An 18,365-nucleotide genomic window follows, 5' to 3' on the forward strand; every position below is an offset into this window, starting at 1 on the left:
GGACAAAAGTTTACGGAACGCGCGAGCGGCGTATTTTCTCTGGGCAGAGACACCCTAGCGGCGAGCGGAAGCGGGCGAGTCCACCCGTTCAGAGGGATGGAAGAGTGCGCTTGTGGCGACCCACCGTGGTAACTTTGCTTTTGAGTGTAACGAACGCCAAAATGGTTTCGTTTTCGGTCTACTGCAACGAGCGCGAGTGGCATTCACGGGAAGGAAGTCTCCCCGCTATCGGAGAGATAACAGAGCGCTAAGATGAATTGACGTGACAACTTCTCCGATAGCGGAGGGACTTCCACTCGCGCTCGGTGCAGCAGACCGAAAACGAAGCCATTTTGGCGTTCGTTACACTCAAAAGTAAAGTTACCACTACTACCACGGTGGGTCACCACAAGCGCACTCTTTCATCCCTCTGAACGCGTGGACTCGCCCGCTTCCGCTCGCCGCTAGGGTGTCTCTGCCCAGAGAAAATACGCCGCTCGCGCGTTCCGTAAACTTTTGTCCAGCACTGTACCTGTAGGAAAGATATTTTTCTCTTGCCATGTCCTCACGCCCTTTTCTCTCTTACTTGCACGCGTCGTTCTGGAAGGGTTCCTCCGCAAGTTCTACTCTGTTCTTTAGTGTAAAGGCAAGGCTTATCACGGACATGTGGCGGCCGTGCTGGATGACTGACACGCCAGAAGATGAGTGCAGCGCCATTAACCTTGAGGATAGCTTTATCATCTCCTTCTGTTGGGTTATGGAGGAGCTGCGCAGCGGTGTCTTGAAACCAGTTGCTATGTGAATTCAATATGTCGAATGACCTAAAAAAAGAAAAGGCTGTCAGGACAATAGTTATCATAAAGGGCGGGAGTTTCTTACTGATCCACATCTGCGATAAACCTCACAGTGCCTTCGCTGCCCTCAAAATCTGTAATTCCGAGCAGTCTGCAGAAATCGAGCGCTTTGCTCACTGAAGAGCTGAAGGTTTGAGCAGCCAGTCTAACCTTCATAATTTGGCGGCGGAACTTAACATGTGCCCTAGTTAACTTCTAACTAGTAACTAGTTAACTTGTTGGCGGCTCGAAGCCCTTCGGCCTCTTGGTAGATGGGTAGAAATCCAGCGAACCGGTAGAGATGTAGGAAGGGAGTTGCCTCAGGACAGAAGCCGCCGATATTTCGAACAGAGTCTGTTCTTCTTCTGGGCACCGTCCTCATCATTGGCATGGTATTTAAAGGGTTAGGTGTGATGTGTTTAAAGGTTCATGCGAATTGTGGGTCAACAGCCCGGAGGGAAGAAAGGTCCGTACGGGTTTTTACGGCGGGAGTGAATGGCTGCTTTGTTAGAGTGTGGAGGGGATTATGTGAACGTCCCAAGCAGCACAATGTACTGGAAGTCGAGTGCAATAGGGGTGGACGGTATGTGTCTTATCAATGTGCTTTAGTTTTTCGAGTCCGTTCAAGGCCTTCCACCTACCCGTCCACCCCTATTGCACTCGACTTTCAGTACATTGTGCTGCTTGGGGTAGTGATCTAGGCTACAGACCGGTTGCAGAAAAATGGAAGGTTCACGAACACGTGGACGAAACGGGACAACAGGCAAGAATTCGCAAGCATAGCGAAAGATAAGGAGGTTAGTGGTTACGTGGGGAAAATTCCAGAACGAGCAAATTTTTCTCTTTTTTTTTTTAAATATATGTTTGTAATACAAAGTTGTGGCATGCAATAAAGAGAGCAGAAAGCAGTGGCCATGCAGAACATAACAGATGATAATGGAGGTAGATGGGAAAAGCATATTTTATTTGTGAACTGTTTCTAGGGTGCCTTGTGATTTGTTGATACCGGACGGGTGAAGAGCGTTGAACTTGTATATGAGATAAGACTCCCTATCACGTCTGTCACGTGTGGATCTAAACCCGGTTTCTAGAATATATAGTTTAATGTTGTCAAAATTGTGACCAGGAACGTTAAAGTGTTCGGCGACTGCTTTGGGGAGTTTGTTGGACGTGTCGGTTCTGTGTCCGGTAAGACGGTTGTTCGCATTTGTTGGCCGGTTTCACCAATGTATTGCATAGAGCAGTCGCCGCATTCAATGCAGTATATAACATTGGAGCTTGTGCATGTGAATGCGTGGTTAACGGGGTGGGTGTAATTGCTCGCAGTGCTTTTGATGGAGTTAGCGTGTTGAACGTGCTTGCATGTTTTGCAGCGCGGGAGGTTGCAGGGTCGTGTTCCCGTGTACGGGGCGCTCGTTTTGCTGATTTTGGCATTGACCAAGGAGTCTGCCAGGTTTCTTGCGCGTCGGTATGTCACCAGTATGGGATTTGTGAATATGTTGTTAAGTCGGTCACTGCTTTGGAGGAGGGGCTCGTGCTTCTGTAGAATGGCTTTGATGTTTGGAAGTGCGTTGGAATATCTTGTGATGAAGCTTATTTGGCACGCGTCGGGATTTTTTCGGTTTTCCAGAACCTCGTTTCGATCGAGTGTGAGTGCCTTGCGACGGAATTCGGTTAGGAGGGAGTCTGGATAGTCCCTTTGGGCAAGTGGACTGCAGAGTTCGTCAAGCTTCTCAGCGTAATCTGTGTCGTTTGAACAAATTCTGCGTAGTCTTACACTCTGCCCATTAGGAATTCCAACCTTACAGTGACGCGGGTGGTGACTCTTGAAGTGAAGGTATTGTTGTTTGTCAGTTGGCTTTTTGTACAGGGTTGTGGTGAGGTTGCCGTTGTCTAGTGATATTGTGGTGTCGAGGAAGTTAATTAAGTGAGTTGACTGTTGTGATGTGAACTTTATGTTGCTATGCGCGGTGTTCAGTAGATCTACGAACTTTTGAAATTCATGTTCCCCGTGTTCCCATATTATCAGTATATCATCGATGTATCGAAGGTACACCGTGGGTTTTAATGAGAGGGCGCTGAGAACTTTGTTTTCTAGGAACCCCATGAAGATATTTGCGTATGTGGGTGCAACAGGTGTGCCCATACTTGTACCGTGTACTTGTAGGTAGTATTCACCATTGAACTCGAAGTAGTTCAGTTTAAGAACCAAGTCCATTAGAGCGAGTATGGTTTCCGTGTCTTTTCTGGTGTTTGTAATAGAAAGGGTATTGCAGAGGGCTGTGATTCCGTCGTTGTGTGGGATGTTAGTATACAGTGATGTCACATCCAGCGTGGCTAGTATTGTGTCCCTACCAAATATACGAGTGTTGTTTATATCTCTGATTATTCTGAGGAGGTGGGGTGTGTCTTGTACATGCGATGGCAGTGTTGTCGGAATATGGTTTAAATAGTGGTCCAGGAATTTCGAGAGTCTTTCTGTTGGTGTGTTGTTATTAGATACAATTGGCCTGCCGGGGATGTCAGCCGTATAGAGCTCGTTGGCGTGTACCTTGTGGATTTTGGGCAGTAAATAGAAACGACCTGCGTCTGTGTTTGATGGGGTGAGATATCTGATGTCATCACGTGTGATGAGCTTTCGTTCGTGGAGGTCCTGTATGGTATGGGTTATTAGCGCCGTGTACTCCTTTGTTGGGTCATGGTCCAGTTTGAGGTAGTGTTGCGTATTGTTGAGTTGCCTATGTGCTTCAGAGATATATTTATCTGTGGGCCAGATGACGATACTCCCACCCTTATCTGCGGGCTTGATAATGATATCATCTCTGTCAGCTAGCGCATTGATGATGTCACGTTGTGTTTTAGTGAGGTTGTGACCACGCGAGCTTTGGGAAATACCGCGAAGGATGTCGTTGCTTACTTGTTTAATGTACAGGTCTAGTGCGGGTTCTCGGCCGTGATTTGGTGTCCAGGTTGATGGTAGTCGGAGGTCGTTGTTGTTTTCTTGTGTTGTATGAGCGAAGAATTCTCTAAGGCGTAGCCGTCTCGCAAAGTCTGATATGTCTTTGTGGATTTCGTATTCGTTAACAGAATTGAGTGTAGGGCAGAATGTTAACCCCCTAGAGAGGACTTGTAGTTCGTCGCTGGTTAGTGAGCGTGATATATCTATTACGGTGCTTGCGTCAGCGTTTTCTCGGGGTGGCTCAGCGATGTTGCGGAGAGTTGTGGTTGTGGTGCTGGAAATGATTTGTTCGGCTGCTGCGTGTGTCGTGTTAGTGGGTCCGGTATCCGTGTCGTTGTTGGAATTAGGTTTTCCGAGTTTTGAGTGTTCCTTGTTAGCTAGCTCGCGGTTGAGTTGTTGAATGTGTAGTTCGAGGGTGTTTGCCTCCGCGTCGGTGAGACTGATATTGTTCATATGGGCCTGGATCGTAGCGAGTTGCGCGTGGCACTGTTTCTTTAATATTTCAAGAAACGTACGGGCTGTGTTGTTAAGGACTGATGCCCACTCTAGCTCTAGTTCAGGTGTCAGTTTTCCTAATGCAGGCCTCTTGGCGTGCTAATGCGGCCTCTTGGGACTTTTGTAGCCTTTCAATGAAGTACCACCTGATGGCCTGGGAGTAGAGAAAATTTGTTCTAGTTATGGTCTTGGTTGCATTGGTACAGATATACAGATATTGTTAAATCTCACCCCATAGCTACAGTGTAGCTATGGGGTGAGTAGTAGTACTGTGGCTACTGTGCAGCACTTTGTGGTCTCCCACTAGATTTCGAAGCAGCTTGAGGCCATGGGCCGTGTCGAAGATTAGATAGATTAGAAGATTAGATAGATAGAGAAGAGAGATAGTGTTGGCTGTGAGTCTTGAAGTTCTCGGTGCTGTCAGCATGTATTCGACACCCCAGGAGGCGTCCCATCATTACGTTTGACGACAAGCCGTCGCACACTATGGCTACAACCTCTAGGCCGCACTCTGTTATTGCTGTTATGGCTTCTGTCAAGAGGTTTTTAAGCATAGCACCCGATAGTCCTTTGTTGAGAAAGTACCCAAAGTGTATATTCCGTGGTGATGCCACACCAGACTTGTACGTATTTGTAGTATTGTATTTAAAATACTGTATTTTAAATACCATTTGCGGTATTTTGGTACTCTATTCAACACTTTTTGTGTTGTGTATTTGTACTCTATTTAAAATACATTTTATGGTATTTTCTACTCTAATTACATATTTTAGATCTCCCTCTCGAACTTTCTGTGTCTCGTCTTTCCATTATCTTGCTTGTTCAGTGGAAATTCCCTGAATCCATCGGACTCGACCCGGACATTGGCCCTTCTTGGAAGTCTCCATTTAGAGATCTTGCCCCGTATGTTCTAATCCTTGGCGGGTGAGGGTTCTATTATGTGTGCCCTGACGTGGTAACGGCGAATTGTGACCTCGCCCAGCAGCCCTGTTACAAGTTTGATTTGTTCTGGGTCACATATACTTAGTGGAGTTATATGATATCTCTTTGTCATCTTTTTGGGACTTGTGTTTAGATGACTATCACACAGGGACGGCTTGCATAGTATGCGTGTTTTAGGAGATTCATGTCACATAGCGGCGACTCGCCGCATTGACCACTGACTGGTGACTTTTTGCGTTCAAGGATAATTAGTATCTTAATTGTATTTCAAATACTTTTTGAAGTATTTCGTACTCTATCTTAATTACTTTAATTTATGTATTTATACTCTATCTTAATTACTTTAATTTATGTATTTATACTCTATCTTAATTACATTCTAAGGTCAGTATTTATTATCTTATCTTAAATACATTTTTGAGTATCTTGTACATGTCTGTGCCACACCCGCTACCATGAACACAAGTGCATCACCCGCCAGTGGTGCGTCATCAGTTTCGTGTGGAGTGTGGGCCTCCCCGAAATCCACAAACCCAATGAGGCGTCCCGAGGCCTTGTCCACTTCACATTTTTTTTCTTATACTCATCCCGTCGAGCATAATGGAACACAGCTTCTCTTTTCCTTTGACCACTGACGAAGAATGTCGATTGCTGGCATAGGAAACATTTTTGCCACATAGTTGTAGGCACGGGAGGAATAGAAGTGCAGAGTCATAGCGAACTTTCGTGTCTCCTGAGAATACTTACGGCCCATTTTTGAGCGTTTCTCATTCTTTTTCCGTTCTTCGGTTATTTCTTTGGGAAATCCGCCAAAGGCTCCGGCTCTGCTCCTGTGGGAACCCTGTCCGGACTGAGACAAGGGTTGATTGCACGTAGCGATGCGGGCTTGATTTTAGCGGTACGATCCGTTACTTCACCAACAAACTGGAGCCATAGACGGACGATGGGACCTACTCCATCGTTCTCAATGAATTTGAGAGACCCCATCGAACCGTTAACGATGCCGTCGCCCACATCCCCATTTGCCATGATCACGTCGTTTACACTGTAACTCCGTAGTGTCGGACGATATTGACGACATAACGAAGTCACACAGTCACTAGGGTGTTTCCGCAGGTCGCACGCGCTGTACGAAAACGATACAATAAAGGAAGCTGTTAGAACAAAGATCCATAACATGATGCCATCCACTTCAAAGAAATAAGGGCTCATCGTGTTTTAGGAACGGCTATCATGAAGACCTTCCAATCTGCCAAATCCCCGCCCGGCGAAACGTTTGTTATCAGCCGAGGCGCGCATTAAAGCAAGAAACGAGGGGGATATAACGCATCGTGAGAGTGAAAGTGTCCCTCTCCACTGACGCTACACCTCCAAGGCCCAAAGTGCGTTAAAGCTCAGCTCCGCCGATTTTCGACTGCGACAGAATGGAGCCATGCTTGGGCTGTGCGTTCGTTTCCGCACAGGGAGCATACATGTGAAAATTTTTCACCCATTTGTTTGTAGTTTTTAAGAAAACAATTTTTTAAATTTTCCTGGCACGGCGGTCCTGTGGTCGGCAAACCCTGACCAATCCCGGCTTCGTCCTGGCTTAGCCGCGCTCGTGGCTTGGCTAACGCCAAATCGTCGATGCGATGGCGGGGATCTATGGGCGAAGGTGAATGTTTTGGGTGTGTTCCGTGATAATTGCTGTTGTTAATAGCCTCAAAGATAGTTTTGCCGGTCTTCTTTAACAAGCCTTACAGGATGGCCTCGTTGTGCAACGACGGCCGTCGTGAGCGGACATTCTGTGCCCGCACTGTGCTTCATGCTACCAACGAGACCTAACACCTAACGTGTGACGTACACTTACGCATTCTCAATAGCTTTGGCAGCGCACTATGCGCGGACTTGCTGCGCGTGCAGAAAGCACCACCAAAGCTATTGAGAACGAGAACGTGCTCGAAGACGAAGTATTTCTTATAAGAAACATGATAAAACGGTGCGGTGGTCCCCGATAGCGCGTGACAGCTGTTTCAGCACGATACAGCGGCCATGACGGAGTGTAAACACAAACTGGTTGCCAGGCAGAGCTGGCTAGGTGTGGCTATCCAATCCGCGCAGTTCCAAGTATGACGTCACAAGTGGAACCGCCGCCCGGTAGTTTTTCTCAAATTTCTCACGAAGGAGTATGGAAATTTGGAAAGCAATGTGCGTTTATGAATGAAGTCGGGACCACGGTTCTGAATATCACAACGTCTTCATACTTTCGGAACAGCAGCGGAGCTGCACTTTAAAGAAATTCTGTCGCATTAAAAAAAAAAAAAAACATTACGTTAATCCATCTTCGTCATAGTGCGACAGCGTATCATGAGAGACAGCGTATCACGCGAGGGGTGACATTATGGAGGCACGACTGGAGTGGTCGATAGATATCGTATGTGATGTGATGTGACGTGATAAAGAAAAAAATTGAGATGTAAGTTTCGACTTAGTCGAACTGGCTGCCCCAGAACACTTACACACAGAAAGTTCAAACAGATGATGAGAAAAAACAGAGATGATGTCCAGAGAAGAACAGAGATGATAGTTCAACATGTAGTTCAAAAGTTTCCACCAAGTGAGAGTAACATGTCGGAATCGCTGGGGGGGGGGGGGTCACACACAGGACACATCACACATTCAGCGTATCATAGAATGTTCATAAGCCCGGTATCGTATGATGAACCATTTCAACCATTGTATTATAAGAACCATTAAGCATTGGTTCGTACACACCTGGCGCTGAAAATCGCGTTACAATTGCATAACCGTCCCTTCAATTTTTTCTTCATGCTACAAAGATAAAAGGAAAGTTTCGTAATGACCAGAGGTCGGCATTTTGGCCGGCGATCACTCACAATCATCTGATAAGAGCGCGTCGACCTCACACTCACTATGAACTCACGCGAAGCCCGATATCGCGCCCTGTATCGCGATATTGTGATCGCAATATTTCCAGCAGCTTAAAATAATCAGACGAGTCGAGGCGATAAAAGTTGGTGATCCCAGACGAGTTAACACCGCCGCAGCCACAAACATAGAGAAAAGGCACACACAAACCAGGACGAACTGCAACTCACGACTACTTTACTGTTGAATACACATACACTCTTAAATACCAGAGTAGGTACACGTTCCCCTATGAATCCGACCTATTTTTTTGAGATAGCACAATTCCTTCTGTATGAGGGCGATAGAGGGAGCGCTGACACATTTCCCCCTTTTTCCTCTATCAAAAATGCTTCATATATCTCTCGATCCTGCTGTGATCGGAGATTAACTTCTATTGAAGTTTTATCAAAGGCAGGCGAGCATCCACATCTATCACAATGGAATGCCAAGCGACCCGACGGTGGCATCCCTTTCAACAACGTCGCGTGCTCACGTAACCTAGTATTGATACGCCTGCCCGTCTGGCCGATGTACACTCTTCCACAGGATAACGGAATACTATAAACCACACACTGGCGGCAATCAACCCACCTGTTTTTGTGTTTGGTGTTACACACCTGTCTTTTTTGTCGCTTGTTCACCTTAGGGCAAAGACAATACAACTTGCAAGGGGCTGAGATCACAACAGGAACATTATGTCTGACACCTATTTACTGTTGAATACACATACACTCTTAAATACCAGAGTAGGTACGCGTTCCCCTATGAATCCGACCTATTGTTTGAGATAGCACAATTCCCGCTGTATGAGGGCGATAGAGGGAGCGCTGACACATTTTCCCCCTTTTTCCTCTATCAAAAATGCTTCATATATCTCTCGATCCTGCTCTGATCGGAGATTAACTTCTATTGAACTTTCTCTGTGTTTGTGGCTGCGGCGGTGTGAACTTGTCATGTACCGACTTCCCCAACTTCGGACCCTCAGGACCCCAGACGACCACGTCCCAGATGGACTTCATACGAATGATTATGATTGATCGCACTCTCGCGATCACAATATCAGATGTCAAGAATACACACGATATCAGTTACGGCATATTTGTGCACTCACGAAAATGTAAAAGATCACACCCGGAAATGTACAGCTGCGATTTACTTGATATCAAAAGTTGTGGCGACGTTGACCATGACTGAATGGCGTGCGGGGGCGGTGTTCGACTGAACCTCTTTCTTATGTGTATATTCAATGAGTGATGAACCACATGAGCTTCCGAAGCTTGATAAACATATTGGGACACAATAATTATTCTGTTTAGCTTTATTCCGGCAAAGGCGTAATGCGTATAATGCGAATTATAGCCGCGCGAATACGCAGTGCGAATCCCGAAATCCTGGGATCACGGCCAATTTTTGAAGTCCCGGGATTTCGTGAGAGCAAATATGCCAGGAAAATCAAACACCTGTAGGCCATCAGGCACAAACTGACTCCTTCGTAAGGACATGGCAGTTTTGATGACTGGAGGTGGCAGAGGACGCTGCCTACACGCGCGTACAGATATTTGCTGACTGTCGTTTCTTCTACCGCAAAGTGAACGCACGTCGTGAAGGCACGTCGAACGTGCCTTCAGTTTGGCAGCCAGTATTTGCACAAAAGTTCGCTCCGAGCTGGGGAACACCACCCTCGACGCCCTGTGCTTCTTCAGGTCGTGTTTAAAATCATTGTACAATGTGATAAGCACGCAGCAACGGCGTTGTAAGCCGTTTAGTGTTTCGCTTATTTCCATTCCTTGATTTCTTCCTTTTTTTTTCAAAACTGTTCTTCATTCAAATGGAATGTTACACCGTTTGAGGAAATTATAAAGTAATATTTCCTGTTACCTCAAGGGTAGTGGGACTCGCCTTCTTTTCACGTGCAACAGTGAAATGCAGATGGATAAAAAAGGAGTCACATTATTACAGCAAAAACAAAGACAAAATAAAATGTAACCATTTCACCGTCACTATTTTGCCAATGTGGTTACACTGCGCGTCAGATAATTCTGACCCGCGCAGGACTATACTTGGAAGCACCATCTGAACTCGCCACAATCCCGAAATCCCGTCCCGGGATCCTGGGATTGACAGCAAAAATCCCGAAATCGCGGGACTGCAAAAATGACTGGGGGGTGACAACCCTAGTTGCGCACGATTAGTTATTTACACCTACCAGCTGTTGTAATTTTAATTGAAATTAAAACCCCACTATTGTTAGTGTCGCAATGACGGTGGTCACGTATAGGAATCTCAGACTTTTTATAATAAAACTTGTAATTTTGATTGTTGTCATATTGATTAAGAATATCTTCTTTAAAGGTCAGCTACGCCGATTTCCCGATGTGTTAAAACGGTTGTGATATTCAGAACGAGCACGTCCAACTGCCCCCGAAACGCGCCTTCGTTTCTCAATCTTGTCTTCCTATTACGAAAATTAATTAATCAAACAAGCCATGGGCGCAGCCATTTTTGTGACGTAGATGGGGAAAACCTGCTCCATCTACGTAGATAGAGAATAGTGCTTCTGATTGGATGAAAGCCGAGGCTTTCTCCGACTTCCCTGGCGGCTTCTCCCGTTTGCGAGGAAATCCAGTTATGGCGGCCGGCTACGATGAGCGTTTCGTCCGAGGTAATCCCGAGAACTATTGAACGATGAAAACAACAACTGCGAACTCACCTCAACAACATTTTCGATGTGAAATTGTGGTTATGTGCTCGAGAATTTCGCCGCTCAACCGTTCGGCTGCCATTCACGTCGGCCCGTTTGCTGCTTTTACTGCAAGTGCAGAAATGGAAGCGATTGAGCAACAACGTGAGACTTGGTGGTCGTTTGAGCATATACCTGCAGAGGTACTCACAGTACTTTCTTTCAGCACACAGTACTTTTCTTGAAACAAGAATCTATAGAAGGTACACAGTCATCTTCAGCAGTGCACATATCTATGGGACATCACTTAATCACTTTGGAATGTCACAGACGTGTCATGAAGGACGCCGCATGATTAGTGGTGTTGAACAGACAGCTATTTGTCATATTTTAGGCACAAAAAGCAGTTTTGGCACCTGTATGTTGAGACAGATGTATCTCTACCTACTTTGCCGTGACACAAATATATGAAGCAACAAATGTACTCTCTACTTTATTATGGTTATTAGTCAACACTGCCAAGAATGCGGGAACACAGTCTTGAACCTCCTACACTCTTCAAAATGACCTTCACACACAACACATTGTAGGTCAACGAGAGTCCAGAATGATGTCCTCTCCCCCCCCCCCCCCCCCCCATTGGCTGAAAACATTTTCTACGACTTTGCATAAGGGGAAGTTAGTACAAGAAACGCACACGTTCCTTTTTTGAGCAAATCAGTATTCCGAGCGTTACCATACTGTAACAGAGCGAGTGTTTGGGCTGGTTGGTACAGGTTTCGATTAAAAAGAATTAAAAATCCCCAGTGCTGGGTAGGACTAGGACGGAGAATAAAAACGACAATCGAACGACGATCAAAGCCGGTCCTTGTCGTTTTTATTCTCCGTCCTTGTCCTACCCAGCAGTGGAGGTTTTTTTATTCTTTTTAATTGATACCATACAGTGGTGGGCCTGCGGTGCATTACGTGGTACAGCACACACTGTAAAAAATTTCACCCTAGAACATGTCCCCCGTTCTAATGACAGTCTTCTCCAGTTTTTCAAACTGCCATTTCCCATAGTGGTTTATGATATGACACAGTATTTCTAAATCTTTACTGTAGTTTACCGGTTGTAGCAGAAAAAGATACCATTGTTTCCGATCACAGGACGCAAGCCATAAATACTATACGGCAACAGTACATGCTGCTGTCTAGCAGTTGTTTGTGTTTGAACATGGTATGGTGCATGCAGGGTAAATCCCATGGTTAAAATATCCAGACGTGAACAACTGTTAGATTACATGATGTAGAATGCTGTTGTGAATCGATAGAAAGTCACTCGAAGTGGGACTTACGGAACTGCGCTGCTCGTGGGTGGACTCTCGAGCACCGATGTATTTCGTATATGCAGAAGCAAGGATGATAAAGTCCAAGCACACTCCTTTAATTTAACATGTCGTCTATCCAACTATATGCCTAAATTCCCGAATGTCACTCAAAAAACCCATGTTCCTTCGTCACCAAAACGTCAACGTCTCTTTTGTCCTCTTCCTCTTTCTCGCGGTTCCTTCGAAAACTACGGAAAGAAATATTTCCGCAACATCCTCCCCCCGAGATGAGTGAATTAAACAACTCATCTCTCCGCACATTCTAAAGGGAACAGTAACTGCACTGGTCGGCGGGTTACGTGTCCGGAGGGTAGCCTTATAGTACAGGAGCGAACTCGCCCGTCCCTGCCTTTATGCAACTCGGCTACTCTGACCAACTTCCACAGATGACGAGGGACCTTGTCTTCATGCAAGAGTGCGATGTCCCCGTTGTGTATGCAGTCCTGCTGGTGTCTCCCTTCAGGCGAGAAAGTATGCGCGGACCTCAATTCCAATAAGTATTCCCGTTTCCATCGTTGCCAAAATTGGTCGGCCATTTTCTGGAGATGTCTCCATCGGTCTCGCAGTATGACGCAATTCGACAGAGGTCTTTGTATAGGAGGCAACGCGGGTAGAGCTGTAAGCGTGCGTCCAATGAGAAGATGCGCGGGAGTCAACGCAGTCGGTTCGTCTGGGGTCGAAGGTAGGAAAGTGAGGGGGCGAGAATTACAAACGGCCTCGGTCTCGTGTAGAAGGGTAGTTAGTTCTTCGAAGGTGAGCCGCTGACGTCCGATAACTCTTCGAAGACTCTGTTTAACCGTTCTGACCATTCTTTCCCACCAACCTCCCCACCAAGCCGCACGCTCTGTAATGTATTTCCAATGCACGCGATTGGTGGAGGCGAAGTCTTGGGTTGTCTGACATCTGATGACATCCCATAACTTGCGCATGTCACGGTCTGCTCTCTTAAACGTGAGGGCGTTATCGGTATAGACCGTCGATGGCAGTCCTCGACGTGAGATGAACCGTCGGAATGCCATGACGAAGGAGGTGGACGTGAGATCAGAAACCAACTCTAGGTGAATGGCTCTCGTCGTGGCGCAGGTAAAGAGTGCTATGTATGACTTTACGGACGTATCACCAATCTTTACGTAAACTGGGCCTGCGAAGTCTATACCAGTTACAGAAAATGGGTGACTGCGAAGTACGCGGTCTGCTGGAAGAGGTGCAGTCGGTGCCGTTGCACTCTTTACATGGAAACGTGCGCATGATTTGCAGGTTAGCATAATGTGTTTCACCAGTTGTCTAGCTCGCGTAATCCACCACCTTTGTCGGAGTTCTGTTAGAGTTGCTTGTACTCCTCCATGCAGAATTCGGCGGTGAGCTGATTCGGCGATGAGTCTAGTTAGGGTGTGTTCTTTGGGCAGAAGAACAGGGTGCTTAATGTCTTCAGGGTCGTCGGTGTACTGGAGCCTTCCAGTAAGTCGTAAAAGGCCCGTTTCATCCAGAAACGGTTTGAGCTGATACAATTTTGATGTCTTTGGGAGATCCAAACCTTGAGTGAGTGTGTGGACTTCTTCCAGGTAGGACTCGTGTTGGGCCTGTTTAACCCATACCAGCTCGGCCTTCTCCATCTCCTCTGTTATAAGCGGACCCTCGACTTGATTCGTTCGTTGACAGTTTGCAACAAAACGCAGGATCCAGGCGGTGACTCGTAAAGTTCGTGTGTAGTTGCTATACTTGTTCAGCTCGAACAATGGGGGTTTCGTCGTGGCCGTGTGGACTACAACGACAGCTTTTGCCGCCTTCTCTTCTTCGAGTACTTGTAGGTCCGTTGTTGCCGTCCGGGTACCTGCTGGCGGCCATAATGACTGTGCTTCAGCTAGCCAACTTGGTCCTAGAAACCACAGCCGGGACTCAGCCATGGCAGAAACGGTAAGATCTCTTGTCAAGGCGTCAGCTGGGTTGGATACGCCCGGACAGTGTCGCCAATGTGATGGATCGCTTTTTTCTTGTATTTCCATCACTCGGTTCTTGACGAAGGGTTTCCATTTGCTGGCATTTCCCTTTATCCAACAAAGTACAATGCTGGAGTCTGTCCAGTATGTGGCCACATCCGTTATCGTTGGTAAGGAGTCGCACACTAGTTTGGCGATACGCACTCCTATCACAGCTCCCATCAGTTCCAGCCGTGGAAGCGTAAGTTTCTTGAGGGGCGCTACACGACTTTTCGCAAACACTAGTCCCACTTTAATGTTTCCTTTTGCGTCAACCACTCTCAAGAAAGCGCAGGCTCCATAGGCTTGCGGACTTGCATCGGAAAAAATGTGAAGTTCTGTGGAATAGTCGCTTTCTTCACCAGGTAGCAAACACCGCTCCAGGGAAATACTGTGAAGCTTCGGTAGATCAGCACACCAGGAGTCCCATTCTTTAGATATGTCCGCTGGCAACGGAGCGTCCCAGTCGAGGCCTCTTTCCCATAGCCGTTGAAATAAAATCTTTACTCTTATAGTGTATGGAGAAAGAAAGCCAAGTGGGTCAAAGATTTTTGCAGATGTTTGCAAGACACTGCGCTTAGTCGACTTGGCCGCTATGATGGTATCTAGGAGGTGTTCTCCGGAGAACTTGAGGTGGTCAGTCGACTTATTCCATACGATGCCAAGAACCCTGCTGTCCTCCGTTTCACACAACCGCCTCTCAGCGTTATGGTCTTCTCTGCTAAACTGCTCAAAGGTCGTCTGAAGTTCAGAGGAGTTTGACGCGAATTTAGTCAGTTTCATACCTGCCTTTTGCAGTATGCGTCGTGCACTGCTGACTATCCGCTGTGCCTCTTCCAACTTGTTGGCACCCGTAAGTAAATCGTCCACATAGAAAGAGTTTATCAGCGTATGGGCGATATCTTCTTCGGATCCTGTAGTGCACCTCAGGTGATGTTGAAGGGTGGCGCTGAGTAGGAAAGGGCTCGCGGTTGTACCAAACGGCACCCTAGTCATCCTCCAGACTTCAAGCGGTGGAAGCGTGGATCCTCGTAGGGGTGCGGTGGTAAACCACAGAAAGCGTAAGGCATCTCTGTCGGCTGGATTGATGCCAACTTGCAGAAAGGCTTTCTGTATGTCTGCAGTAACAGCGATCGTGTGCATACGGAAACGCAGCAAAATCGGAACCAGGTCAGAGTTCAATTTGGGGCCTTTTTCGAGGTGGTCGTTCAAAGACGTAGCACCTGGACCATGCGAGGAGGCGTCGAAGACTACCCGTACTCTGGTCGAGGTGGATCCATTGCGGATTACGGCTCGGTGAGGCATGTAGTACGTGTAGCGAGATTCTGGTGAATCGCCAACCACTCTCTCTGCGTGCCCGTTCTCTATATAACTTCGTATGGCCTCATCATACTCAATCACCTGGTCATTACATTGCAGCCGTCTTACCAGACCTCGCAATCGGGATTTTGCCAACTCTAAGTTGTCTGCCATTTGAATGGTACCAGCTTTCCAAGGAAGTGTTACCTCGTATCGGCCATCTTTCATAGTTAACTGTCGCTGAAATTCTTCCAGGATCGACGCGTTGTGTTCTACGTTTGAAGTATCTGCATCTGTTATGCCGATGCTGTCCAATTCCCAGAATCGTTTAAGTACGTCTGACTCTTGATGTTGTGTCCCTCCAACGCGGAGTACGCATACGGCTGTCGTGGTCTCCTTAGAGAGGCGACAGTCCAGAGTCGCTGGGCCTTGGAATGTCCATCCAAAGACCGTGGAAATAGCCACAAACTTCTCATTTCTGTCACATCGCTTCAGTTCACCGGTTAGGAGCTTCCACATCTGATCGCAGCCAATCAGGAGACTTATCCCGACCTCTGATGGGACGTTCCAGTGCACCAGCTCGTCGGCGATGAACACGTTGTCGCAACGAATTGACTGTACAAATTCGTTGTCTTCAGGCGTAGCCGTAAGGTCTTTGCAAATAAAGGGTACCGTCAGAGCTTCAATGCTGTACTCTTGTGGGCCGTACTGACTGCGTAACCCGAGCTTCACAATCTTCACTGTAGTTGGCGTTGTGTGTGTGTTGTTTGCAAAGGTGTTTATCTGCAGAGTGGTTTCCCCCACAGTCGTCAACTTAAGCTTCGTGGCCACGTCCTCTCGAATGAAGGTGCGCTGGCTCCCTCCGTCGATGATGCCTCGAATATAAGCTGCGTTTTGGTCGGAGGTTGCCCAAGCACGGAATGTCTGCAGCAATACGCTGGTGTCCTCTTGAGCCGGCACACTGTGGCTGTGGGTTGCCATCATGTTGGTCGTACCCATCGAACTGGGTTCTGTTGAGGCGCTCTGAGATGACTGTGACGGGTCGCACAACGACGACGCGTGTCGCCTCCCACAGTGGCTGCAACTTATCCTCGATCGACAGTCCTTGGATCTATGACCTCTCTTGGTACAGCGGTAGCAGCGCATATCCTTTGCCAGCTTGCTTCGTTTCTCTGCTAGGGGCATGGAGCACTGGCAGTGTGGCGCATCGTGGTCAACTGCGTTGCAGAAGAAGCACTTGGGTACTGCCTGTGCGCTGCTCTGTAGTACTGCTCCCGTAGAGGTAAGGTTGCTACCTTTAGCTCTGGGCGTTCTGTGAAAAGTTGTAGTCGTACGTTGTGGCGTTGGGAAAAGCTGAGGTGTGCTTGCACGATCCTTTACACCAGAGCGTTCACGACTCTCTATTTCGATGCGAAGAAAGTTCAAGACTTTGGTCAACTCGCTGCTTGTTGTCGTATCCACCCTACTCGACGGATGTTCGTCGACCTGTGCGCTCTGAGTATTCGCTGTAGGCTCCTCTAAAACAGTTCCATATCGAGCCAGCCGGTGATATTCGACGACCAACTCCGACGGCAACGCTGATAACAGTATGTCCACCATCATCGAGGCATAGCTCGCACTGGAAACACCGAGGGAGCGTAGTCCACGTATGTTATTCTGAACGTCGTCGTACATCGTTCGTAGTCCGCGCACATCGTTCGCCGATTTGACGGCAGCCAAGTTCCGTAGCTTTGCTAAATGTTCTCTCTCGATGCGACACTTGTTACCAAAGCGTTGCTTTAGGATTTCGAGGGCGTCATCGTAGCAGGACTCTGACGCCTGCAGACCCATGATAGCGGAAGCAGCCGACCCACGCACTAACGATCTCAGGTACTGAAACTTCTCAGTCTTGGAGAGGTTCGGGTTATCATGCACGGTGGTCTTGTACTGCTCCCAAAAGGGCTGCCACTGAGTTAACTCACCCGCGAATGACTGTAGTTGAAGCTTTGGTAATTTCACACCAGTGCGTGGTCTCTCCGCGTCTGACGTCGGTCTCGGAAACGACGGGGCCACTTGCGTTGCGGCCTGCTCCGAAATCTGAATTTCGGCCATCCTCGTTTGCAGTTCGGCTATGGCGTTGTGGGCTTGGTCTTCGTAGCTGAACATCGTTGCGTATTCTTCCTCCAGGTCGTCGTTTGGTATCAACGGCTCTATTTCCTTGTTAATTTGCCGTAGTTCGTTGTCGTTAGCCACGAGTCTATTTAGTAGCCCGGTGAGTGTAGCCTTGGAGACGTTCACGTCGCTTCGTAGCTCTGCCACCTCGTTTACCACCTTTGTGATCTGCGTTCGGCGGGCGGCACGTTTGTGCTTGAGACGGTCCATCTTGACTGTAGTGCAGTCCGTTATTCCCGGGTTTCGGCACCAATAATGTTGTGAATCGATAGAAAGTCACTCGAAGTGGGACTTACGGAACTGCGCTGCTCGTGGGTGGACTCTCGAGCACCGATGTATTTCGTATATGCAGAAGCAAGGATGATAAAGTCCAAGCACACTCCTTTAATTTAAGGCGGTGCATCACCACCGACGCTCTATGGGAATCCCCATACATTTTTCAACTCCCGTAGCGCCGCGAAAATTCGGTTGATCTCCGTGCAACTGCTTTTAAATGGAAGAGGATGCTTAGATCTAGTGCCTGATCGAAGCAGATTTTGCGTTTTAGACTCAGAAATTTTTATATCGTCGTCGAAAGGTTTGGGAAAAGCTATATTTCGAGATTCCGCTCGCTTACAAAATAGAGCCGCCCAAAATCGAAAATCTGGCTCGATCACGCACTAGAAAAACATATCAAGAACCAATACCAACAAAAAGATTTCATCTATGTTAAGCCGTTGACTCGGCACACGAGTTTTTGTCAGGTATGGTCATCCGTGGAGTACGCCGCTT

At 47.4% G+C, this 18,365-nt stretch overlaps 1 protein-coding gene and 1 long non-coding RNA gene across 2 annotated transcripts; both read right to left on the reverse strand.

Annotated features, from left to right (window-relative positions):
• Positions 1-728: 728 nt before the first annotated feature.
• Positions 729-11,041, reverse strand: LOC135395481 (uncharacterized). Its single transcript, XR_010423113.1, has 3 exons — positions 10,994-11,041; positions 10,829-10,927; positions 729-800 (listed from the first exon to the last, which is right to left on the reverse strand). It is a non-coding gene; the product is annotated as an uncharacterized LOC135395481 (long non-coding RNA).
• A 2,286-nt stretch (positions 11,042-13,327) lies between these two features.
• On the reverse strand, positions 13,328-17,804 carry LOC135395688 (uncharacterized). Its single transcript, XM_064626785.1, has 2 exons — positions 13,474-17,804; positions 13,328-13,394 (listed from the first exon to the last, which is right to left on the reverse strand). The coding sequence occupies exons 1-2, from the start codon at positions 17,802-17,804 to the stop codon at positions 13,328-13,330; spliced, it is 4,398 nt and encodes a 1,465-aa protein (XP_064482855.1).
• Between the last annotated feature and the right edge of the window lie 561 nt (positions 17,805-18,365).

This window comes from Ornithodoros turicata, chromosome 5 (assembly GCF_037126465.1).
Source record: "Ornithodoros turicata isolate Travis chromosome 5, ASM3712646v1, whole genome shotgun sequence".
Taxonomy (NCBI): Eukaryota; Metazoa; Arthropoda; class Arachnida; order Ixodida; family Argasidae; genus Ornithodoros; species Ornithodoros turicata.